The sequence below is a fragment of the Platalea leucorodia genome, assembly GCF_965183815.1.
Source record: "Platalea leucorodia genome assembly, chromosome: Z".
Classification (NCBI taxonomy): domain Eukaryota; kingdom Metazoa; phylum Chordata; class Aves; order Pelecaniformes; family Threskiornithidae; genus Platalea; species Platalea leucorodia.
Genome location: NC_138858.1, coordinates 4641033 through 4667168, shown reverse-complemented (window position 1 = coordinate 4667168; position 26136 = coordinate 4641033). Strand labels below are relative to the sequence as shown.

Genomic DNA, 26136 nt, shown 5'->3' with positions numbered 1-26136 from the left:
CTGAGAAAAAATAAATATAGAGAAACCAAGGAGGAAAAGGTTACTGGCACATGTATGTTTGTAAGTGAGGAAATATTTAGGAATGTCACCACTGACCAAATCAAATATTCTTCAGGCACCAGCTCTCTGCAACCAGGATTCAAGGTAAGGGCAGAGGACTTTGTATTCTAATAAAAAAGGTACCTTTTCGTAAGCACACAAAAGACCAGGATTTTCACTCTAATGTCACAGTTACTTACAGCTCTCAGAGTTTTCAGAAATATATATCCAGATGGCGCTTGCATCTTTTTTTCATACCTCCACATTTCCCTTTTATTTTTAATGTCTTTAAAAATCTCCAAACTGTTTAAAAAAGACTTTGGTCACAAGCTGCAGATTTTGACATTTCAGGACATAGGATTCTTTGCTGCATCACACAGGAAGGATTTATTTTCAAATTAGGACCCAACCAAGGGTATTGGCTTTTCCTGATCTCACAGGAGCTTGCTTTTATGAAAAGTATTAAAGCGCTGACCCCAGTGGCAACCAACGTTGTTCCTGTGTGAGCGATGCTGCGAGTGGGATTGAACCTGCCGAAGGCAGCAGTTCAGGGAAAGGCAATTTATCCCACTTACCCTAGAAGGGGATGAATGATTTTCTAGGGGTTTTATCCCTCTGTGTAGATATGACAGAGTGCCTGGACAACCGGCTTAGATTTAGACTCCCACTTTCAGATGTCTCCAGTGAGATCAGATGAATCCCCTTGTAAAAGTCTGGAGAATTAATCAAGGATGAGACCTATCTGCTAGGTTTCATAATCTGTTCAAGGACACTTGGCAGACAGCATGTCATTTTTTCTTGAATTTGACAGGATAGGTGCAGTAAAGAAGAGAGAGAATATTTGCTAGCTGGGTCTCCAGGAATTTCCGCCCACTCTTCTCTATGGTGTGACCCAGAGAGTTCGGTCTGGGCACATCTTTTAGCATTATTCAGTTAAAAATATTTTTAAAAAATTAAATTCAAGTTCCTAGACCATTGTAGTACAATCTACATATAAAAAAAAATCAAACAAAAAAACCCCCACCACCGAAAAGCTGCCACCATTAATTTAAAGCCAGCTAATATAAACCTTGGTTAGATTATCTTTCTAAATGACCATGCAGCTCTCACTGCATGCACTGTAAATACACATTGTGTTGGATCCCTCAGCAGACTGGCACTTACTGCACTGGCTTACGCTGGTAGTTTATGCTGCATTTTCCAAGGGTTTGGGTTTTTTGGTGGTAGGTAACTTCAGTTATGCTCACAGCCCAGCTACGACTGCTGCTCTGCAGACGCAGCTTCCAGGAGCTGTGGATGTGAGACACCCCAGAGCTAACAACACCATTTGTTGTGCTTTTCACTCAGCCAAATGATTCCGCACTAGCCAGACTGCTGCTGTGTGTTGTTCAGATCACAGGCCTGCAGAGCAGGAAGAAATATTTTAGGAAATTATTTGCATTTGAATACCTGTGTCTCCTTTCTCTCCGAAGATATTAATGAAGACATCCGCGTCTGTTCCACTGCCGCTAACTTCACCAGTAAAAACTCGGACCACGTATTTGTTGACTGCAAGGAGAGAGGCAGAAATTCCAATACATTAATAACTCAGTGGTTTGATACAAAACATAATAGTACAAACCAATTCAGGCTGTGCTGATGCTATCTTGAAAACATGTCTGAACCGTGGCTCCTGGGTCCTGTACACTGACATTCTCCACAAGAGGAATAAAATCCGTAGGCAGAGCTCAGACACTTTGGGTAGTCAGTGCCCTGGGCAAGAGGAAAAGATCACTCAGTTCCTGGCCTTGACATTGAAAGTTGAAATAGATGAGAAGAAGGTGCAAATTTTTATGTTGATACATGGCCATTAAATGAACTTGGACCTACACACCAGCCTTGCTTTTTCAAAACGTCAGTGAGTTACAGAGCCAGCCATCTGCCCAAGCTCAGACCTGACCCCTCTGGTTTGAGTGCTATCCTGGAGCTATTTTTGCAGCTTAGCTTGTATTAAGCCTGGCTGGTGACAAGAAGTATTTTGAGGAAAGGTCAGTCACACTGCACAAGTGCAAAAAATTTGAAGGTGACCACCTTGCTACCTGCCCAGTTTAAAAAAAAATAATCCAGTCCTTTCCATTTAATCGAGAAACAGGAGTAAAGCTCAGGAGCTGTGACACTATGAAGCTACATCATGCATGGCACCAAGCAACACAAAAATCATGTGGGTGAGCCACACCACGAACATTTCACACATGCCATGTCAGTGAGTTTGAGAAGCAAGTTCTTCAGAGGGATCAGGATGAGTCTAGCTTGGCTCCAAAGGACAGCAAGGGTGAGCTCAGCTTCTTCTGAAACTAATGAGAACACTCCCACGGCCTTCATTGTGACTATATTTGGGGCAAACATGAGCAATGTTCGAAATCTGCTGCCAAAGTCTACCTGACTACCTTGTTCCTCCAAACAAAACTAGCCATGACAGAGGTCTAGTGCTGTGTCATCCATGCAGAACCAGTGCTGGAGACAGACAGCAAGGCGCAAAACAAAACTGGTAAAGATTAATGCAAAATCGACTACTGAACAGTACATGACATCACAGATGCCCTCAACAAAGTATCCTTTATACCCAGTATTACTGAGCCCTGGCTCGCTGATACTGCAAGCTCTGTGCTACATCACCACTTTATTTCTGAGTCCTGGGCATGCTGCTTCTGCAAAAGGAAGAAATGCACAGGCCACATCACACCTACCTCCCTTGCAAAAATAAAACTTTTCGTACCGTGATCGATGGTGAGCATCTTTTTCCCTTTAGCAGGTGCAAAGTTATGGGAGAATTTTACCTGGGCTTCCCAGCCAACACCAGAAATCAATTCCCTCGGGAGCTGGGGACCGTCACAAATCCTGTGTTACCACTCCCAGAGCAGGTCACCTGCCTCCTCTGCCATAATCAGTGTATATTAAAAATTATTCTAAAATGCAGCAGACGCTTTGGTGCACGTGCTCCCCCTGAGGCAGAGGATGTGAGAGCAAGCGTATGAGAAGCGGTTGTTGGACCATCCCCTGAATTATAAAGATGCGCTCAGCTCCCAGGGTGAGGAGTACAAGGGCAGAGCCCAAACAGAAGGGAAAATCACCTGTCATGGTCTAATGAACGTGCTCCGAAAAGGCTAAAAATCGACCTGACATTCTTGGCGCCCCATCACAAAACATGCCATTACAAATAACAATGATAAAAGTGCAATAAATACTAAATAATAAGAAAGAGGAGGGCAGAGCCAGGCTCAGACAAGGCATAAAATGCCTTAATGTTTCCCTTTAACTCTTTTGCTTCAATTCATAGAGCTCTTACAAGCTGCAAGTGATATGCCAGCACCAAAGGATTTCATTTGCATTAGCCAAGGATGGAGATGGCGCAATTTACAGCTCCCATTTGGCCACTAAGCTGCTCTAACTAAAAGTGACCCTTTGTACATTGGGATCTTTAATCACAGACCACATTTTTTAAGAAGCTTTGCTCCTTGCACCTCCTCTAGAATATTTATTCTGATGTCACTGATTAATTTTCCACTTCACTTTTCAGGGGCCAGAGGAGCCTGGTGGGATAAAAGGATCCACAAAAGGACAAGCATCAGTGGCTGAAGTTAGATTACCCTTGTAGGATCAGGCTTTATGCCTCTGAAGTACAGACCAGAAGGATGCAGGAACACATGCAGAGCATCAATGAGGACATGTATAGAACGAGTCAATGAAGAGCAATCAGCAGCAGTGACCAAAAAACAGGGCAGGAAGGGCACCTTGTACAGCTTCTGCAGAAATATGTCTGGTCAGCAAGAAAAACAGTGGTAAAATTCTTTGCCAGATCCAACACCTTGAAAGGTTTCTCAGCATTGCTATATTTCAAATCTAAGGTCTATAACAACATCAGCTGACAACCTGCTCAGAACACCAAGTGCTCCCAAGGGCTCTCTACCCACACGATGTGGCTGTCAGAGTGTCAGCATGGAGACCTCGTTGACGGAGCTGATTCCTGAGCCTGCAGAGATGGGCAATGCATTGTGTTATCGCTCTCGGCTGGTGGTAATCACAGCGCACTGTGCTGCCAGGGTTTTATGTTGTCCTCTAAAATATAAGCAAGGCTGGGATGCATGGTATGTGCTTGCATGCCTCTTCGTCCTCCTTGCGGATGTGTTTCCACAGGCAAAGCTACTCTAAGAGCGTTAGTGGTCCTTGGTCCTTAGCACATCCCTTCTTCACAAACCACAGAATCATGCCGAGTGTGTGCTCAGCAGGTTTTCCCCTTAATTTTTTTCATCTGTTCCCAACTCTGATACCATGTGCACTCAAGCCAGTCCCCATACCTGCCCCACTCAGCTCTGCATGAAGCACAATTTTAGTTCCTTCATCTTCAGGAAGAAAATGGGATAAATTCTGAGCTGTGCTGAATTTTTGCCAGTGCTCTCTCCCTCTCCGAGCAATTCAACACTCAGCTGCAGCAGAGAGAGTAGCTCTTCATTCTACGCAGGGGTCCTTCTGTGCTTCATACATCAGCAGATCTTACAGAATTACATGGTGGATGTGCAAATTTAAATAGAAAGGGATGCTGCATCTCAAAAAGACAGTGACGATTCAGCTGCTAGAAGCATGCAGTAAAAGGCTCTCATTGCAGCCAGGCAGAGATCTGGCTGAAGTCAAGCACTCTTCATTTTAAGCATGGGTGGATGTTGTTCCCTCTTCTGTAAGCCTTTAATCATGCATTATTTAAAACAGTAACATCATCTTTTCAAAAATACCCAGTTGGCTTTTTTTAATCTCAATACATGGCTGTGAGTTAATCTGCAAAACAGAGATCAAGATGTTGCCTGGATATTTTTTTTTTTCTGAATGCTTCTCCTAGCACCGGGAACATGCAAAATGCTAATGTACGGCTGGTAAAAGCTGTGACTCCATCTAGCAGTGCAGACTTGCTGCAGCACAGGCATGGAAAGAAGAGCTTTCCTAGAAGCAAAATTAGCAGCTTCAGAGGCATGAACTGCAAGATGCCAAGAGCAGAACAGCTAGCAAAAATCCCGTAGTAAGAACAGTAACTATTTTCTGCTGTCTTTCCTCTCCCCATTGCAACACACAAGCGCAAATGTCCTGTACGGTTACAGCACCTTCCTTGTCCCTACAGCAAGGTGTCTGCTCCGTTAGAGGCAAGACAGCTCCCCCTGACATCTCTCATCCAACACGCCAACACACACAAAGCTGTCCCAAGAAGGCATTCAGAGACGTTGCCAGGATGCCATCTCTGGGAAGCAGTGGGGTGGGCACTAACTGATATGACCCCCCCTGCATTAATTTAGCAGAGGTGTGACAGTCAAGCAGCTTGTCTGTTGCTAATCAACTCAACCACAGCTTTCAGCAGCCAAGAGGGAAGATTAATATTGCACCGCGGGCTAGAGTCAGGCTCTTTCCACTGAGAGCCAAGGGGTTTATTTTGGCGAAGGGCTGTGATGCCACAGGCTGGCCCCACTGACATCTCCATCCCAAGGAGCCAGGGTGTAGCACTAGCCCAACACCTGGCCCAGGACCTTTTTATCCAGCCCCGGCACCCCGGGTGCTCTCGTGCAACCTCCCTCCTGCCTCCAACCGTGGAAAATGCATGAACACACCCAGGCCAAATCCTTCCACCTGCAAGCTGCAGCTGACTGCTCAGCCATGTGATATTCATCTGTTAATGCTATTTATTTAGCAATATGATATCATGGTTACCTGAAACACCTAGGATGGAATTGCCTAAAGAAATCTTGTCACTGATATTATTTGGGGCATTAGATAGGGCGTTTACGCACAAGCTGCTGAGTTTGTAGCAGCAGGAGTGCCAGGTTTCAGGCAGGGAAACAAAGTCAACCGTGCTTCATTACTCAGTTATCACCTCCTGCAGGGCACAGTGAATTCCCTGCTAGACATCCCTGCCTACCTCCCTTGTGCATGACGTGCCGCGGAGCAGGGCAGCAGCGCAGCATCCAACAACTAAGAAATGTCACAGCCTTCAAAAGCAAAACACCCTGGGTTAAAAGCAGGGAGCTAAGTCGTAGGCAGCGATGGATTCTTCTCATCATAAGGCAACTTTTAGCAATTATCCTTCTGTTTTCACAGTGCTCCCAAGGGTGGCAACGTTTAAGATCCGTCCTGTACTGCTCAGCACTGAGCAGGCAGATTTCAGAAGCGGGGGGGGCGAGGAACGGGTAGGGGAGAGGCAACGCTACTGTCTCTGAATTGCTGCTGGCAAAGAAATACATTTGTCTTTAGTACGAAAAGTTAAAAGAATTGTTAATAGAGACAGGGGGCTGGATCTGCAGGCAAGGCGCAGCTTCAACCTGAGTCTGCCACAGCCTTTTTGCATGTGCTCAGGAAGGTGGTTTAACGTCCATATGCCTCAGTTCCTCGCTGTCAGATTGAGTCCGTCATTCCAGCCCACCAGAAATTGTCTGACTAAATCTCTTCTTAATGGAAAGCACTGACTTGTCAAAATGGAAGCTCCTTTATACCACTTCTGACAGCATATTCCTCAGTGACAGCTAGACTTCGTGGTCAGAGCAACCTTAAAAGGTCAAACAGCCTATGTTTAGGGCACAAAGCTGGGATCTGGCATCCCAACACACTTGATTCAGAGCGAGCATTTGAATTTAGTTCTTGTCTGTCCTGGGAAAGAGCCCATCCCACGGGGCTAACACCACCTCTTCCTAGATCAGTTTCTCCTGACCTGGTGGAGAAGCCTTACTGCAATTTCACACAACACAGCATTATCTCTGGAGTCTCTGCAAACACTGCAGAGAAGAAAACTCACCCAGCCCTAATAATTACACCTGTCTCTACTGCAGTAGCAGGGACCCTAGAGACAGCTATTCAGAGCAAGACGTAATGAGAACCTAAAGCAACCCCTGTAAAAGCAGAGGAGTCCTGCTGAGTTCACCAGGAGCTAGCTTTGTCTCAAAAGCATGGCCTGTTCTTGCACAAAGCAACTGCACAAGGTTAAGGAAGATTTTTTCCCTCATCCAGGAAAGGGTTGAATTCGAAGAGTTGGTTTAGAGCTTGAGAATAATTAATCTCTGTCAAGAGTAATTGACAACTATCTTTCTTAATGAGCTGCACCTTCAGAGGTGATGAACAGCTCCTTAAACCAAGGGTTGAAACTGGAAATGTAGATTACAAGCATGCCTGGAGCACAGGAGGCGTTGATGAAGAAAGAGCTTTACATTGCTTTTGGCCATTGAGCGCTCCTGCCAAAGCACGGTGTTAGTTGGGGAGAAAGGCTGAAAAGCCTTTGTATGGCTTTGGGGCACACGTCATCAGAGGCAGCACCAAGGATGTAAGGCTGGTGCCACCCCAGATCAGCATTTCATTAATCTCAGAAGAGCCCTCTGAAAGTGCGTTCTTAAGAAAGAAATATTATTGCTGCCACCCAACGAGGCATAGGACATGGGAAAAGGAAATGATTACGTTTGCTCTGCTGAATATTGCATTATCTTCAGCCACTGCCTTGTGCCCCTCCTGTAACGAACTCAGCCACTTGGTCTCCCCATCCAGACCAGAGACCACAAGATTCAGCCCCATTTTGTGTGGCACTTAGGTGAAATCAAAGTATGCATCAAAACAGTTAATATATTAGGATTCAGCCCAGATCATCCCTCTGCAAAGCCTGTGAGAGGCAATTTACCACATGCAGGAGTCTTTGCTTGTAGGATATGCTAAACTGATGTTCCTACTGCAACTTCAAAGTGATGATGACATTTTGAAGGGAGCTCTAAACGACCTTGCTCAAGAGACAATAGCGGCTTAGTTGCAGAGGCATGGAGCTTAGCAGGCAGCAACCCACCTTGTGACAGCGGCACAGAAATCCTTGTTCATCTAATTTTCCAAGATTTTTCATTATTTTTCATTAGTTCAGCCCTAGGGTGGGAGCCCATGAAAAAAAAAGGCAGATATTTCACAAAAGAAATATCTGCTTCCTGTTTTCCCCAGAGCTGCTATTATCAAAATTGGGGAAATCATTGAGAATAACCTCTTGGGTAAAACACTTCTGCTCAGAATGAAAAGTAATTTTACAGTATTATTTAAAATCATATTATTATCAGTGTAGTTCAGTATTTCTTAGTATGAATAATATATTTAAATAAAGTTACTTTATTTCAAAACTGATAGTTGAAATAATTACAATATCTAGACATAATTGGTCAAAATTATCCCCCATCTTCACAAACATGCTGCTCTATGTTTTGTATTGGATACAAGTAGATCTATATACCAGCCACACATAGAGATCTCATGCCTCTCCAGATCTTTTTCTCTTGAAACACGAGGTCCTTTATATGAATTACAAATCTCTATTTCCATCCCATTTCTGAGCTCTGTGCATCTTGTCTTCCTTGTGGTTTACAAGTCACCAGTGTTTCTTTTCATTTCTACATTTCAGTTTTTCATTGCCCTTACCCATCTTTAGAGACAAAATAACAGGCAAAAAATACATTGCAAGTAAAATGTCCATAGCTGACTTGTTTTAGACACAGTAATATAAGATTGGCAAAGTTTGCAGGGAGAGTAAAATCCTTATTAGACCAACTGAAGTATTTGGGGGGGGAGGGGGGGAAAAAAAATAAGACATTTTGGGATACTCTGTGTGCCAGATAGCATGACAGGTTTTTTCCATTGTTATCAATTGGGTAGTAAAAGATAGTACTCCCTCTGCAAACCTTGTTTATTGAATATCTCAGCATGCAGCAAGGCCTCATCCTTAATATGGGGGGTATTCACCATTATTCAAAAGTAAACAACTCATATTTATTTCATAAATATATTTAGCTGCATTTTCTTGTGCTGATTATACACTTCCAGTTCTCAGTATAAATAAAGATGAGTTTTGATGAGCAGGCAACACCTATTAATATTTCATTCCCCCCTCTTCTGCATCCTCAGAAATAATCTCTTTAGTTTTTCTGATCAGGTAAGCTTCCAAAATGTAACACCTCATTTTGAGTCATGACCCAGGGGAGACAGGAGAGGGACCAGTCCCACTCTCCAGGTCTGGTGCTTTGTAAAATGAGGCTGCAAAGCCCACAGGGCATCATCGACTGGTGCCTCACATCTAAAATGCTGCTCCTCATCAGACCTTCTAGTGCCAGTATGTTATTGAGAAATATTGGCCATGGCTTCAGTTCGGATCCAGTCCAGCCCTTAGGGACATGCAGATCCTGTTGGGACAGAAAGGATTTAGCCATTGACTCAAAGTCAAGCATGTGCATCAATACCTGCTGCCCCAAGTGTTTCCTTAAGCCACAACCAGGTCAGTGCCTCACAAGTCTTAAGTCAGCCAGCATTGAAAACTCTGGACAATGAACTGTGAAGTATTAACACAAACCTCCTTTGCAGAGGAAAGAAATAACACAGCTCACATTCCCACCTCAAATATATGAGTTTTAGGTCCTAGTGGATCTAAAAAACTCAGAGAGTATCTACAGCGTGTTAACTCTACGTGTGCTTGCACAGATGCTCTTAAAAGCACACCAGGTGGAGAAGTCCAGCACAGGCTGCTTCTCCAAGTGCACAGACTGCCTTCATAACACCTGCAAGGACTGCCTTTCCTGCCTTCGAAGGAAACTGTTCTGTGGCTCTCTCTGCCTGTGGTCTTCTCCTCTGACCCACCACGAACACAAACTGTCCAAGTGTCCTCGGGTGATCTCATTAACTCTGCCCCAGATGAGGACAGACCAATGATTCAAAGAAACTTGTGAAAGACTAATGGATTGGGCCTGACCTGCAACTTGATCGGCTGAACTTCCCTCACTTGTAATTATAATAAATATCGTTCCCATTTTTTAAAGGCGAGTCTACCCTCTGCATGCACAAGCACACAGGCACGTTTCACCACTCATCTGCTTTTACAGGAATCCAGTTCCCAATTGCTCAATGTGACCTTACAGCCATTACCCCGTAGGACATATCCATGCAGACTCTCAGATGCATCATATATCAACCCCAAATCCGGCCAGAATTGACACAACCATTGACCTTGCTGTTCAAAGCTGGTTCTTGTCTCAGCAAGGCAGAAAACTTATGTCTGCCTGCAAAAGACCATGCAGACTTAGCCCTAGATACAGCACAGCTACACCTAATCTGGTCTTGCAATCCATTTTTGACATAATACTCATAATAACAAAAAACAATAGGTGACCAATGCACAGTACTTTTAAGTATGGAAAAAAATAAAGGCAATGCAATTGTGTTGGATGCTCCCATCCTCAAGGTCTGGGTGTGCCACGCGTTGCAACTGCCCTGCTCCTCAGTACTGTGCTGTGTAACGCACCCGTTGTAAACACATTCATTATTAATAGACCAAATAAGACTACACTTTACCCAGAAAAAGTAGAGAATGGAGGAGTTTTACAGTTTGAGGTGACACATGCAATTCTGTCCTACTGTGAATATGCAGCCTTGAAACAGTTTGACATGAAATGCCATCCCATGCACATTTATAGCCCATCATGTCCAATCTTAAACAATTCCAGGGTGCTGGTGGCCCAAGAGCCAGCTGGAAATCAGTCCTTGGCTCTGAACCTCATTTGCAACAGGCAGGTTGGCAAGACTTGACCAAAATTTGACAGATTAGCATAAATTGCAATTGCACAGAAGTCTGAATTAATTTTCAGGTATCTGTGCTCTTGAACATGGTTTTAAGGACCAAGCGACTAAAGGCTCCCTTTGCAAATGAATGTTCCCGCTTTCTCTCAATAAAAGAGCGAGTACAGATAATTGTTTTGATTAAGGAGAGATTTCAAGCGTAATCAATAACAGTAAGTATGTGTTGGTGATACCTAACCTAACTTTTTCCCTCGTTCTGAGGAAAACTGGAGGTCACAGTGAGGAGAGCCTAGACTATCCTCAACCAGCTAGATAGTGATAACAGCCTGTCCTTACCCCAGAGACAAGACGGCCTGTGGATAATTAACATACCACCTAACCCAACCAGACCTCAGCTTCTTTTATGAATGAGGACAAAATGTAGCCTTGCAAAAAGATTCCCGTATGACATCTTGTGACACCCTTCAATCCACCTGAAGAGCAAATCTCAGGACTCCCAGCTTTACAGCTGGGTGATAAAAGCTGTACCCATCACACACACAGGGATGGAGAAAGACATGGCCCTGGTGTCCCACCTGCAGCAGGTTCCCGTGGGCAGTGCTGTGCCTGGCTCCAAGAGATATCTTTCACCCCAGTGGGGTAACTACCATGGCACTCGTGCCAGGCTCAGACCGGGGCTGCAGAGCAGATCTGGTGCTGCAAACTGCCAGGGAAAGCAGGGTGAAGTCCAACCAGATAAGAGTCACCATGAGGTGGGAGACACAAGGGTCTTTCTACAGAGTGATGCAAGTGATTCATGACCAGGCTGCGGATATCAAGCAACAGACTGGAAACTGGGTCCCAAATTTCATTTGCTTTCATGTCTTTGTTGGGTCAGTAGTTCTTATTAGAAGCTATTACGAATGCTCTCCTCCCCCGCCACTTTTTGGTAGGACATCAGACACCCTCAGAGTGATCCAAAACCCACAACACTCAAAGGAAAACCACCTCCTGACTTCAGCTTTGAGCCAGTCCCTGGCATAAAGGCTCAGTCACAGTCATACAATCCTAAGACTTCATAAACTGAAGTGAAGCAGCATAAGGCCGAACAATAGCCCTTGCTTGTAATTAATACCTGTAATGTAAATTAATCCAGGCTGCCAATGGCAGCTGCTGGGTAAATAAGAATCTGTGGCACTATCACTGTCAAAGGGCCATGGGCATATGATGCCATGGATGTGAATACAGGGAATAGAGGACCATTCAAGCAGGAACACTTAAAATGTAACCTGTTCTCCTTGAGAAACATGTGGCATTCAACGGGGAACCTGACAGGAGCCATTTTATTCAGATAAGTAAATGCAATCACTCAGACATCCGCAATCACTAAGTATTCCTGCTGTCCTCGGTAACTCTATTTGAATCATGAAAAGAACTCTACTTTTGTTTTGTGTGTGTGTCCAATTTTTCAATTATGTGTTGACTATTTTTTCAAAACATATTCTTTTCTGCATTTTTTAATAATTCCTATATTTTTTTTCCTTTAAATTAACATCTTCAAAGCTCACAGCCCTACACAGGGATTCTCTGGCTGGCCTGTGCTCCTTACCAAGAAAGAGGCTGAGTCTCCCCATGGCTTGGTAGGTTTTGGTTCAAGCACCAACAAACCCCTTCAAATATTCTTCAAATGCCTCTACGGAGCTTCAACAAACCAAAAATAAGACAAAAAAAAAAATTCTTTTTTCTCCTGTCCACATCCCACACATATCACAGAGAAGATGCACGTCCCAGCAGTGGCTTCCAGTTCAAGAAAGGAAAGTAAATCCTCATGACAAAGATGAGAAGGCTCTCCAGGAGAAGATCAAAAGCTGAAGATGTTGCAGGAGAGGGAACATGGAGGAAACTTATTTGGTTACCTTCAAAAACATACCAGACTGTGGCAGCAAATGGAGCATGAAAGCAAAGCATGAAACTAAGGTCTGTAACAACAGTGCCTGGGTGGTTTACAAAGAAGAACTGAAGAAAAAATGGGAACGGTGATTGAAGAGACACGACCAAAAAGAAGAGTATGGCACTGAACACTGCTAGTGGGAACACGGAGTTAGAGGTAGTAACTAATCTTTCTTTACAGGTACATAAAAATCACCAAACCACATAATATTCATACTCAAAGAGTAAACACCACTGTTTAATCCATTTGAAAGAAAAAAAAACCCAACGAAATTTAGGGAAAGTGACTTGTATGTACAAAGAAAATCGTATCACAATCTCATTTCAGACCTTTACGGATCCAGGGGGAACCAAATGAATTCAGATAAATTTACATTTGCAGTTGACAGTTCACCTCAGCAGCCTGTGAATGTTTATCTTTCATTAATTATGGTTCAAGGGGAACTGCAACCTGATACAGCTGAGCTAACCCTCTCTTCTTACAGATTCAGACCTGCCACCTGGAAGGCATCCAACCCTTCACCCGTGTTTCTGGCCTCAGCCCAGCTCCCTGCATTTATACGGACGGCCGCAGAGCATCCAGCCTGTGCCACTCAAAAGTGGGCTTTTCTATCTGATAAAGGCAATGAGAACAGATGCATTTCTGAAAAACGCCTGGTTAAATCTCTTCTTTCATACTCTTAAGGCAGGAGACAATCTTATTCATATTTGTCCTGGACCAAGCACATAGTGAGCAGTTGATCTATAACCCAAAACCACTTCTCCAGAAGACTGAGTACTCAGGACTAGCTTTTCAGCTGGTGAAATGCAAAGTTGCTCCAGCAATTTAATTGGAGCTGCACTGATTTTTACCAGCTGAGGGTTTAGCCCACAAATCTTTTCCTGCTGAGAGACAGGTGTTGAACAGGATGGAGGCAATCATATGCATTCCCTTGAATCAGCTCTCCCAGGCAGGAGAAATAATAAATTCAGATAAACTGTTGTGTCATTTAAAGATCTATTAAGATTGAATGGTTGACTTCCTCCTCAAGGGAACCTCTTGTTAATTGAGTATTGCTTTGACTCATCCACTACCTTCTCCAGACCCCTCCTGCCCCTCGAGTATCCTTAACTCTTCCATTTCACAAACTGAACAGATAAAAGAGCAGGAAAAAAACTTCGGCATGCACAGCTCCAGCAGTAACTGGGTGGGGTTTTGGCAGAGCATCTCCAGACATTATCTCATTCCCCTGTGGCAGCCACCCTGGAGAGGTCTGCATTTATAAAATGCTCCCACATATATTTCTTGTCAATGGATATTATTTGTGCGTGCTAACTCACGTGCAGTATCCTTTAATACTTACAACTTCAACATACTGAAACTGTCTTAGGAGGCTTTATCTTAACAGGGCAAAATTATTTAACAATTCAGGGACAGTGTCATGGTGTATTGTTTCACTGTTAACTTCAAACAGGATCTCAATAAAAATAACAGTATTTTGCCCTTCTAGAGCATCTGTCAATGCTCAAAGTGCTGTATTAAGGCTAGCAATAAACTGTTTTTACCAAAAAAAATGCTCCTAAGTGGTCATGTCAACAATATTAGTGCAAGAAATCTACTACTTATTCTCAAAAAGATGTGATACTAGCAAAACCACAAGTTTCCCCTCTTTCGCGCCAAACTATACCTCTCCTTTCCCTCAGACCTGTGGTTAGAGGTGGGTGTACTTCACTTTCCATGCTCAAAATTAAGCTCACAGAAAGGAGGAGTGCATTGGTGAGGTCATCAGGAAAACACAACTCGGTTTCCTCATTAGCACTTGCAGATAAACTGCTGACATACCACCTAGGACTGGTTTGCTGGCTCCACTTTCACATCTCGATCATCTTCCCACTCATGTTACATGCACTATACATCACCACATGGCCTACACGCTGATATCAATTTGGGAGTACATGTCTGGTTTGCAAGCTGTCCTGGCTTCATTTCAACATCATTAGCTTAAAACTACTCTGAAAAACAGGCACCAGTTCAATATGGTTATCATACACATACAGTAAACCGGTGTAGAATTACAGCGAGAGGGTTGGCTTGTTTATGGAAATTTCCTGCAGGTCATCACCAGAGCCTAGAAACACTTAAATTTATACATAGGACTGCAACCACGCTGCCTCTTCTGATAGCACACAACGATACTGGCTACATCTTCTGGGATGGGATGCCTCTCATCTATGTGTAGCCATTTAATCTAATTTAAAGTAGTCATCACGAATCCTTCAGTACTCAACGAATGAGAAGAGCCTCTCCAAACAGTGATTTATCCCACCCTAAGATGTCAGGTCTAACATTTCAAGAAGGAATTACCCTCTCGAGGCATCTTGCATCTCCCTATTTCTCTCTCCACTGACTATAAAGAAAAACCAGATTATCTTAGACTACACATTACTTTTTATATGACTGAAGTCATCTGCAATGACTTTCTGACAAGGCACCAGAAAGCCAAGCTTTTGGGAAAACCCTTACTTTTGGGCACATCCATGGGATTCAAGCTGCCAACGAGGTCTCTGACGTACAGTCCATCCCCATCCTCCTTGCTCAGCCAGTTGTTGCAGGGGAAGTAAAACCGGAGGTGAGGTCTGTTCATGTCGGTCACGATCACGCGGTCAAGGAACCAGCCCGCATTCAGTCCAGTGTTATCGTGCTCAATCCTAGAGGAAGAACAACTCTGGATTTGATATTTTGATTGACTGGCCACTAACATTGTAATTTTGTGGAATATTTTATATTAGGCAAGGCTAGAGCAACTATACACAAAATACCTACTTATACCTGGCTATCCAAGGGATTTCACGGGATTTATGGGCTTTTACAGGGTATTTTGTAAAGAACAACATTCCTATATATGTGTGTGTGTAAGTGCAGATACCATAGGCAATATGTGGGCTACTGTCTGCAAGGGGATGCACACAGACATACACACACTTGCATGTTCATTCAACATGTGCATTCATTCACCTTGCACTGCATAGCTAAAACATAAGTGACTCTCCTCCCACCCTGTATCCCTTCTGCTCTTCTCTCTTCTTACTTTGTTTCATCCTCCTCTTACCATTTTCCCAGGTTTCTTTGTACTACTTAGTAATTTTTAATTTTATAGAGATCAGTCAGATGGTGGTTAAACATAATAATTATCATTTACATTACACTAATGTAGCAAAAGAGGATAGCGAACACCATTTACCTCCTTTGGGACATAAAAACAGTCCTAAACGCTTTCCTCCATGATTGCATATGACAGAAATACAATTCTTGGTGGGGAGCGTGGATAGTTATAAGTAATACCGTAGAAGATTTCACGCTTCAGTTAAAATCTTAGGCAGTAAACAAGCTTCTACCACCCCTTAACTTCACCTTGATAAGAGCACGTTAACAAATAATGAATAAAACATGGCAACGCTAAAGCCTCTACAGCCTGTCATTCGATTAGCAGCTCGTGGAGCAGGTACCGTGGTAGTAATGTTGTGCGGGTACCTTATTTTCTTTATTTGTCCGACGTTGTTGGTTTTCACTCGGAACACATCTGTTTTGCTCCTCTCAAAGGCCGTGCTGCTCCTGTAATACACATGCACCAAAAGCAATGGTAAGAAAATAGCAACCTTGTCAGCAAGCCCACCTTGCGGCCTGACAGAGTGCTAGTGTTTAAGGATGAAGAAATGTCATTTCTAGCACCGGATAGACCTACTTTTCAATGTCCTCTTTCCCGTGACAAGCTTTGGATAGCTCTAAGTACTGACATTTAACAGGCTTTTTCCCTTCTCGAGCTCTAAGAGTCCTTGCAGAAACTGAGACGGAAGATTTGGGGGAAATGCAATGCTGGCCCAAGCAGATGCAAACCTTGGATCACATTCCATATCACCTCCAAGAATAAAACATGATAGAGTTTTTTCAAAATCCTCAGCTAAATTGACCATAGAGATAAGAGCTAGGGGAGCCTGTAAGACTTTCCCATCAGCAAGTGGCTTTCAGAGGTGTCTGAAAATAATCTTCAGTGAAGATATTTCAAGGCAGTGCCAATGAAGCAAAAATTACATTAAGAACTCTAACTCTTTTGTAACACCTCGTCTGTGGTTCCTCAACTCTGCTAGCCCACCCCTCGGTTGCTAAGACATAGAGATAACAGTAAAAAACACAGGGATGTTTTCAGCTGCTCGCCTCCCAAGTGGCTGCAAATTATTCATTAGGAATGGTCAAGTCAGAGCTTCATTTTGACTTTATCGACCAGCCCTTGTCAGCCAATAAACATGGAAGACCCTGGTGGATCTGGACCCTTGCACATCCACCTCAGTTGCTTTACAGGCCCTCAATATGCTTTTCATCTCTGTTTCCCACTCCCAGAGGTGTTCTCTCCTGCCATCCTAGCCCCCAAGCTTCGAGTGGACCCATTCTTGGAGATGGAGCAAAGGGGTTCTGTAGCCTGGCCAGTTCCCTATGGAGCTGCAGATCTGCCCAGAGCTCAGCCAGAGATAAAAGCATCCAACCACATCAAAGGTTTCTTTCCACGCTCTTCTTCAGACACTTTTTTGATGACCACTGAAACTTCCTTTGCAGCTTTCTCCTACGATTTGTATCTATCTCATTCAAAGCAAAATGACTGTAGGACAGGGACTAGTTTGATTTTTCTGGGAAGTGTTAAGTGTGCGGTTTGTATTTCACAGGTGCAAGTGGAAGGCAGTACAAAGTATATCGGCCTGGGTCTGAGGATGTAGAATTTAATTCCCAGTTCTGCCTCCAGCCTGTGATGTGATCTTTGGCAAGTACCTCCGTCCTTTTTGAGCTCATATTTTCCACAAAAACAGTATGAATAACATCAAGGCAAAAGCCATCCTTGCTCTGAAGACACAGCCTCTCCCACCTGCCCTCCCTCATGGGCCCCCATTTCACCTGGGCCACTAAGCATTGCTACAGATGATTAAATACAGCAAAATCCAGAAGTCATATTAAAACGAACAAGAAACCACAGCACTTTAGCAGCATAAAGTCACAGTGACAAGCAGCTTGTACTGAGAAAGTTAATGAATATTAACAATCCGAGCAAGGGGGTTCGGTTCTGCTCGGCTCTCCACATCATTGAAGGATCTTCATGCGCCTTTGTTTAAAGGTTATTTTGTGTGTTCTGCAAATGCATGCGCAGCCCTCCTCCTCCTCCATTCTGCTATTTCAGATACTGTGCCAGGAGCATCGCCGCTACATGAAAAGGCTAAAACAGTTAACCTTGCCGTGAAGACAAGAGACAATTAAATCCAGCCCAGCCTCCCCCAACCTGGCTGTCAGAGAGAAAACAGTCAGCGAGTGTGAGGCAATTAGTTTGTCAGGCTTGAGCGAGCATCATAATGACAGCGGCTTCTCCCTGCATCGGCTCCGGAGGTTGATGCAGTGCTGCAGACTGCTACGGAGATGGCACAAAAGTATTGTGAGACTAATTAGCCCAAAGCTTTCAGTGCACCGGTCCCAGTGGCTGCCAGTTTATAGCAGTCCTGCCACTGTGCTGGGCTGTTTTCATTGCTGGGATGGTGGGAGAGCGGTGGGGAAGAAACCTGGTGTTGGAGGAGCACCAAGTGGGCATCCAAGAGTGCCCATCTAGCAGATGTTTCATGCATCTTGAAAGAGCTTGGGGAAGCATTGGGAAACATGACTGTGGTCCAGGAGTCAGACTCCTGGGAAGTCTTGCTGTCAAAAGGCAGGAAGAATTTGACAAGTCTCTTCCCTTGAGATGGATATGCAGCATCAACAGCACAAAAAAAGGAGAATGTTTTAAGGAAAATCCCAATCCTTCCTTCTAGCATTTTTCTAGCATTGTCAATTAAGTGGGGAGAGAGAGTAAGGGAATATCCCATGCTGAATGGTTATACTGAAGTTTATCCAAAAAAAAAAAAAAGAAAGAAAGAGAGAGAGAGAAGGAGAAATTACAGCTGGGCTGTGTCAGAGCCTGATCCAGGACGGGGCTGGAGTAAGAAATTCATAGCCTGATTACCACAAGGAACTCGTTACACTGAACAATGCAGCACTCTGTCTTGCACAGCTCCAGTGACAAATAAAGCAGGGAAAAATCTGACTTGGAAATTGCAGCACTAAATTTCTAATGTTCAGGCTTGACTGGATTCAGACCCAGGGACTGGGCATGGCTAGCCATAAGCAAACACTTAAAGATCAGCAGAATTTCACTTGGAGCCCTATTCTTCAGCTAGGATATCAGGCTAGGGCAACTTCAGAAATATGTTTCAACCATTTTTTTTTATTTCACATATTTAATTGGCTTTAGCAGCTCTAGTTTTAGTCCGTTATAGTGTTTTACCTGATTGCTTTGTAAGAAGCATCCAAGGAACTTCACTAAAGCTTAGTACATAAAATTCTCAAATATTTTTCTTATCTGAAGCTGTTTTCAGATTCTTTTGGTTGAATGATTGCCTGCAGGTTGCACTGTTCATGGTATTGCAAATGTACAATGATTCAGAGCACTATGCCCCCTGGTTGGGTAAGTCACGTTGCTAAAAAGCCCCACAAGAACTGGTGTATATTTGAGCACAGTATTTCTAAATCCCTGCGTGCATCTCTTCTGTAGGCCATTGGCACAGAGTGTGCCAGTGCAATGAGAGTTTCACTACTGCTTAGTATGTTGACAAGAAGAAACTATCAATGATGCAATTTTAAATGCAGAAGTACATAAAATAAACATTTGCACTAGTAAATCACCTTTTTTTTTAAATAAAGGGGAATTAAGAAGAGATAATCCGACAACCTAAATGAAAGTCACATATGAAATTGAAATTTTGAATATCTGTAGAAAATAGTCTTTACTTCTGATCAGCTAACAGCACCCTTTGCAGAGCTGAGCTTTTAGGAACAGAGAGAACAGAGAGAAAACCTGGGATCACAGCAGAGGCATAAAAATAATAACCACAACTTTTAGCCGTCTTGGAGTAACCTGAACTAATTTATCTTTGAATGACTGCATTAAAGATCATTTAAATTGTCTTTCTATTAGGTGTTTTATCTGACAATGCTTTAAACACACAGAACCACCTGCAAAAGCGCCATGGATGAAGGGCTGCACAGAAGCACAAAGTGTTACCATGGATGTCAGTTCAAACAAAATTTTAAAGATGCTCCATTAAATTATCAGAAAGAGTCAATTCTTGGTGGCATCTCCCTGCAACCCTGCCTGCAGGTCCGCCTGCTCCTGCCACTGATGTTTAGCAGCGGCGGGAGGGAGCTGGGTACCTGCCATGATTTCAGAAGGTCACACAGCAAAAACCATCCTACAGCCTGTCACTCACTAGGAAAAAAATAATGCTCTTTTGGTCACCTGCTATCTCACAGGAGGCGAGTTTCTCATGGACTAGGCGTGGACTGCATAGTTTTGACATATAGAGGTGGCAGGGATCAGCACTGGTCTATCCCTATTGTTTTCTTGGCTTGAAAGTACAGACAGCTTTGCTCACCCTCAGATTATCTAATATACATGATAGGCTGTGTGAATCTGTGTTATCAGGCCTCTGGCAAAGATGGCAGCTTGCCACAAGATGCAAAAAGATATTGGGAAAATGCTTACAATGTGTTTGCCTCATTCTTTTGTTTCTCCCTGCACATCCACTACCATAGAATCATAGAATCATTTAGCTTGGAAAAGACCTTTAAGATCATTGAGTCCAACCGTTAACCTATCTTTGCCAAGCCCACCAATAAACCATGTCCCTAAGCATCACATCTCCCCGGCTTTTCAATCCCCCCAGGGATGGGGACTCAGCCCCTGCCCTGGGCAGCCTGGGCCAGGGCCTGACAGCCCTTTGGGGGAAGAAGTTTTTCCCCATACCCAACCCAACCCTGCCCTGGCGCAGCTTGAGGCCGTTCCCTCTCGTCCCATCGCTTGTTCCTGGGGAGCAGAGACCGACCCCCCCGGCTCCAGCCTCCTTTCAGGCCGTTGCAGAGAGCGAGGAGGGCTCCCCTCAGCCTCCTCTTCTCCAGGCTGAGCCCCCCCAGCTCCCCCAGCCGCTCCTCCCCAGCCTTGTGCTCCAGCCCCTGCCCCAGCCTCGCTGCCCTGCTCTGGCCACGCTCCAGCCCCTCCATGGCCGCCTTGGGGTGCGGGGCCCAGCGCTGAGCACAGCATTCGAGGGGCGGCCTCACCAGTGCCCAGCGCAGGGGCACCATCACCTCCCTGCTCCTGCTGGCCACACCGTTCCTGACACAAGCCAGGGTGCCATTGGCCCTCTTGGCCACCTGGGCACCCTGCTGGCTCATGTCCAGCGGCTGTCGACCAGCACCCCCAGGCCCTTTCCCGCCGGGCAGCTCCCAGCCGCTCCTCCCCACGCCTGCAGCGGTGCCTGGGGTTGCTGTGCCCCCAGGGCAGGACCCGGCCCTGAGCCTTGCTGACCCTCACCCCGTGGCCTGGGCCCATCGACCCGGCCTGGCCAGGGCCCTCTGCAGGGCCTCCTGCCCTCCAGCAGATCGACACTTCCACCCAGCTTGGTGTCACTGCAAACTGACTGAGGGTGCCCTCCATCCCCTCATCCAGATCATCAGTGAAGATATTGAACAGGACCGGCCCCAGCACTGAGCCCTGGGGACACCACTGGTGACCGGCCACCAACTGGATTTAACTCCATTCACAACAACTCTCTGGGACTGGCCACCCAGCCAGGTTTTTTTACCCAGCGCAGAGTGCACTTATCCAAGCCGTGAGCAGCCAGCTTCTCCAGGAGAATGCTGTGGGAGACAGTGTCAAAGGCTTTACTGAAATCCAGGTAGACAACATCCACAGCCTTTCCCTCATCCACTAAGCGGGTCACCTTGTCATAGAAGGAGACCAGGTTGGTCAAGCAGGACCTGACTTTCATAAGCCTGTGCTTATTGGGCCTGATCACCTGGTTGTCCTGCATGTGCTGCAATCGATCACTCCTGGAGAGATGACACTGGCCTGGATTGACTTATGGACAGCCTAACTGAAAAAAAACCATACGTTCAAACCATATTTACTCTTAACACGGAGCTGCAATAGCAGAGAACTCCAGGGAGTTTGGTCTGCAAATATTTTGCCAAGACTGTTGTCATGAAGCTGACAACATCAGTCAACGGGTGGCTGGAAATACTGCATAAGGCAGCATGCGTTCAAAAATACTCCAGATGGAAAAGAAACCAGCCAAAAGGCACAGTGACTGCAAACATCTCTGTAGCAAGGACATTATTTTCTTTTTCTACCAATAACCTGACCAGCAGAAGGGATCTTGCTTAAACAAGCACAGAAGAATTAGTGAAAAAATGGTCCCACTTGAAAGGATTTAATTGAATGAGATAAATTGCTCAGGGGTGTAGCAGCATGATGACACCCAGGAGCCAAACATCAGCCCAAAACTGTGAAAGCCTGGGTCTGAACTTACCCTGAAACTTTACCAAGTGCCATAGGGCACACTGAAACAGCCCCTGCCTTACCCACAAGCATTCCCAGTACAGATTTCAATAGCCTTAATGGCACACGTTGGGTATGTGCTCCTTCACTTTGTACTGCATGGAGCAACAGTACCTTAATATCAGTTTTTCATCTTTGGTGACATGATTTACATGAAGAAAATATAACAGTGGTATTTAATTTAGATAATCTTAGCTATGCTTTATGTCTTTTTTATCTGCAGTTTGATTGTTATTTTCTGGAGAAACTGTGTACAAAGCAGGTAGTGCTTTGCAAAGGTTGCACAGCATTTCCCAATATTAAATTACATTTTGAATTGCATCTACTTTGCCAAGTTCAGGGGCAAATTTTACTTTTCTGAAAACTTCTATCCCATTCCCATGGAGAAATATTTTTGAAAATTTTAATGAGAATGAGCTCAGAGATTTTTAAGACTGAGGTTAATGCATTAGGCATAGGGGCAGGATTTTGAGCAAGACAGAAAGGTTGACTTTGTTCCAGGAAGTCACCTTATACTCATCCCATGGGAAAACTGGCCAGATTTTACAATTTGAAAAATGCTGCTGGCACTTATCAGCAGGGACCTGGTCTAGCAGCTGAATTCCCTTAAAAGCCTGCCTGTTTTGAGTAAACTCCTGTTTCTCCCTCTAAGGCTTGACCTTCCTTGTAGTTGGTACTGCCAGCTGCTACCTTCATAGCTGCAGGTGGATTATAATTTATACATACGCCAATTCTACCAGCTCTTATCTTTGGGTTGTTCAACACTGCTGCCTAAGTACCCTTTCAGGTAGTTTTGTTCCTGAAATGCTAGGCACAGGCTAGCCAATAAGGCTGAGCAAGAGAGAGAAGAAATTTCCCACTTTGTTTCTTTTTTAGAAGCGAATATCGGCTCTAAAATGTGCTGTCACTTAACTCTGCCCCAGATCATTAAGCCTTCAGAGTGCAGTGTAAGTGCTGCAGATTTGTATGGGCATAAATCAGAGTACGGTTAGATACATAAGCAGCTTTAAAATAGGAAACATCCCTTGTCATTAAAGGAAAGGTATTGCAACTCATCTCTGAAGAAGTTCTTCAGCAGCGATGCGAGAAGTCTTCTTCCGCTGCACTTGGGGTTCATTTGCTTTCTAGTCTGAACAGCCCCTTCTGTACCAACTTTCTAACACTTCCTAACTTCTTATATTCACTATTCAGATTAAAGAAGCTTGCTTTCCTGTGTTTGTGTCTTTATTCCAGAGCAGTTAAACAACAAAATCGGATCTTCCACAACTCGGTATGGTTTAGCTGTAGTAGAGCTACAAACTTTAACATCCTCCAAAGACCATCACATACATACTCTACAATTCATATTTATTTGCTGGCATTAGGAGCAGGAAAAGGTCTGTACAGTGATTCAAGACCAGGTAGAATGGACTGCCGATTAAAGGTATTCAGCATAGGAAATAAAAAAAAAAAAATCCACTGCATGGTCCTCAAATTCAGTAAGAAGTCAGCTGTCACCAGTTATTTCATCTTTCTTTCAGATTTCCACAGCTGCTACATCTTTTCTATCTTTTTTTTTTTTTTAAGGAAAAATCTCTCCATGAATATTTATTGCAGTTGTCACCAGCTGGACCAGGTAAGCCTGATGCTGAAAAGTGGATTTGTTTACACTAACAACAAATAAATAAATTTGCTACTAAATACTGTGAATGAGCTGGTAGCAGCATTCTCAGCTGAGTTTTGCAGTCCGTCCTCAGCTCCAGCGTGGTGGGAAGCACATGAGCAAAGAGAAATAAAACACTATGGAGGATCAGCACTGTTTGTTTGAAGCAGCTCGTGCCTGTACGCAAGGTCTTGGCGACGGCCAAAATTCCACCAAGCAATGCCTTGGTGTCCACCCATGTGCTTGTGATGGAGCCCATCGAAAGAAACTTAATTTGTGGTAGTGCTTTTAGCTTCTGGCTGAGCTGTAGCTGGTGCAGGATGGCAGGTGAGGATCTGGAGAGTTTTGTGAGCTGGGTTTTTAAGCAGGATTTTGCTGGGACTGAGAAGCGCTTTGCCAGCACCCATCCACCACCTCCAGCACCAGTGGGGAGGCATTACCATCCCCCCAAACTGGCAGACAGCCACTGCAAAGGACTATTTATTCCAGTCCCTCCCAGACCCAAACATGACTTGGCTAAATGTCCTGGCCTAAATAAATGCATCTTTTGGGACAGAATTTGGGTGCTGCCACTTCCAGAACTGATGTTCCTCCTGACAAGTCATGATGAAGAATTGTGTCTGTTTTTCACAGTTACCTTATTGTTGGCAAATGTTAAAAACACATGATATTTCATCAGCTTGCCATGTCTTCCCTTTACCGCACATGACAAAAAGAACTGAAATGTCATGTATTTCACTACCGGCACACAGTCACAAAAGAAATAAGAAAAACCTATTCTAACCAGAAGCTGAAATGGTAGTACCATTTTTAGGTAATGCATGATATTTTAGCTTTCTGTCATACACTGGGAAATGTAAACACCTATAAAATGTCATGCATTTGCAGTCATAAGTGAACTCGTGTAAACATTTAGTTGAAAGATGCATGAGATTCCATCCTTTTGCCATATTCACAAAGCTGCATAATCAATTTGGGGGCAAACTGACTATTTCATCATTTGCTTCATATTTAGGAGACAAGACTATCAATTAAGCAGATCTGCAGACACCTCTACACTCAGACAAGCTTTCCTCTCACTGTTCCTCGATGAAGCACTGTAACGTGACAGACTTTGCTTAGAGATGCAGAAATTTCATGGACGTTTGTGAAAGCCCCAGTGGAAAGCTGTAGTTGCAGTTCTAACAGTCACTTCCTACGGGACCGGTTTTAAGAAGCCCGAACTGCGGAAGACTGGCTTCCCATGCCTTTCATCCTTGCTTACCAACACCTCCGCCATCTGCTCTCTGCAGCAACAGGGACCAAACCCAAAATGCTAACCCAGGCCTGAACAAGCTCAGACTGTTGCTGCTGCAATCTAAAACCATCCCTGCGTGTCCCTTCTTTTTTTCACAAAGAAAAAAATGGTGAACGCAGGAGGAAGGAGCAGGCATTCACCAGAGTGCCAGCAAAGACAATTTGTACTACCGGTAGCTCATTTAAGGTCACAGCTGATTAAGAAATCTATTATGGGGATCTTCTGACTCCTCTAAAGGACATACAGGTTTGGTTTTTTTTTTTTTTGGAAGGTAATACTGGATTCTTTCCATAGCCACATGCAGAAGAGCACTTTCATGATTAAATGGTTCTTTATGTAAATGCTGACCACAAGAAAACTCCCTGGAAAGCAGATGCTGCTTTGATGGCTTTGCCAAATACTACGAGGCAGGTTTGGGTGCAAGAAGCTCTTCCCCCAGCACAGCTGCTGCTGCTCCCAGCTCTGCCACTGACCTGCTATGGGACCATGTCATCTTTTACCTCCTTGCCTCGGTTTCCTTCTCTGTTAAATCAAGAGAAATGGTATTCAGCTTTATAACTTCATTGGGATGTCTGGATGGAAATCACAGAACAGAGACAAAGCATTTGTATAGATATATCATATACAATCAGCAAGTTCTCCCTGACATTTCTAGAGAGGCCGGGATAATAAAACTCCTTTACTCTGATTTCTGAATTTCAAATATGGCAAACAGGGCTGAAATTTCATGTATTTTCTTTACCATTCCCATATCATTTTCTTTACAGACTCTCATGTTTGAGTTGCTTCACTGGGAAGAGAAGCTCTTTTGAGGATAAAATTTAAAATAGCTGCAGGTACCTCTTGTCGGTGCTGTAGAAATGGAGAAAATGTGAAGTTACCGTGTGACATTAGCACAGGATTAATAATTTCCAAAACACATTTTCAAGAAAACCAAAACAATAAGAACACCGAAAAACAGAGACACACAGCCTCTCCTAGACCCCATGGAGAAGGGACTTTTGATCGCTCTTAGTGCTAAGGGAAAATTAGTACATGCAGAGTTAGGACTTTGGTAAAAGTCACCTTGCTTTCATGGGAGCTGAGCACCTGCTGGCCCTGATTCTCACTTTTAAAAAAAAAAAAAAAAGCTATTGAGAGAGTCAAAAGCCTCATAGTAGGTTCTTAAGTGAGAAAATATGGTTTCCACTAAGTTC

General features: G+C 44.1%; 1 protein-coding gene across 1 annotated transcript in view; it reads right to left on the bottom strand.

Moving 5' to 3' along the window:
• Positions 1-26136, bottom strand: part of LOXHD1 (lipoxygenase homology PLAT domains 1) — a gene marked incomplete at both ends in the record, with an annotated part of 150708 nt that overhangs the window by 107561 nt on the left and 17011 nt on the right. The window contains 3 exons of the mRNA XM_082335370.1: positions 1489-1587; positions 15065-15249; positions 16073-16153. Of these exons, the coding sequence (XP_082191496.1) occupies positions 1489-1587; positions 15065-15249; positions 16073-16153 (365 nt within the window). The remainder of the gene's footprint in view (positions 1-1488; positions 1588-15064; positions 15250-16072; positions 16154-26136) is intronic.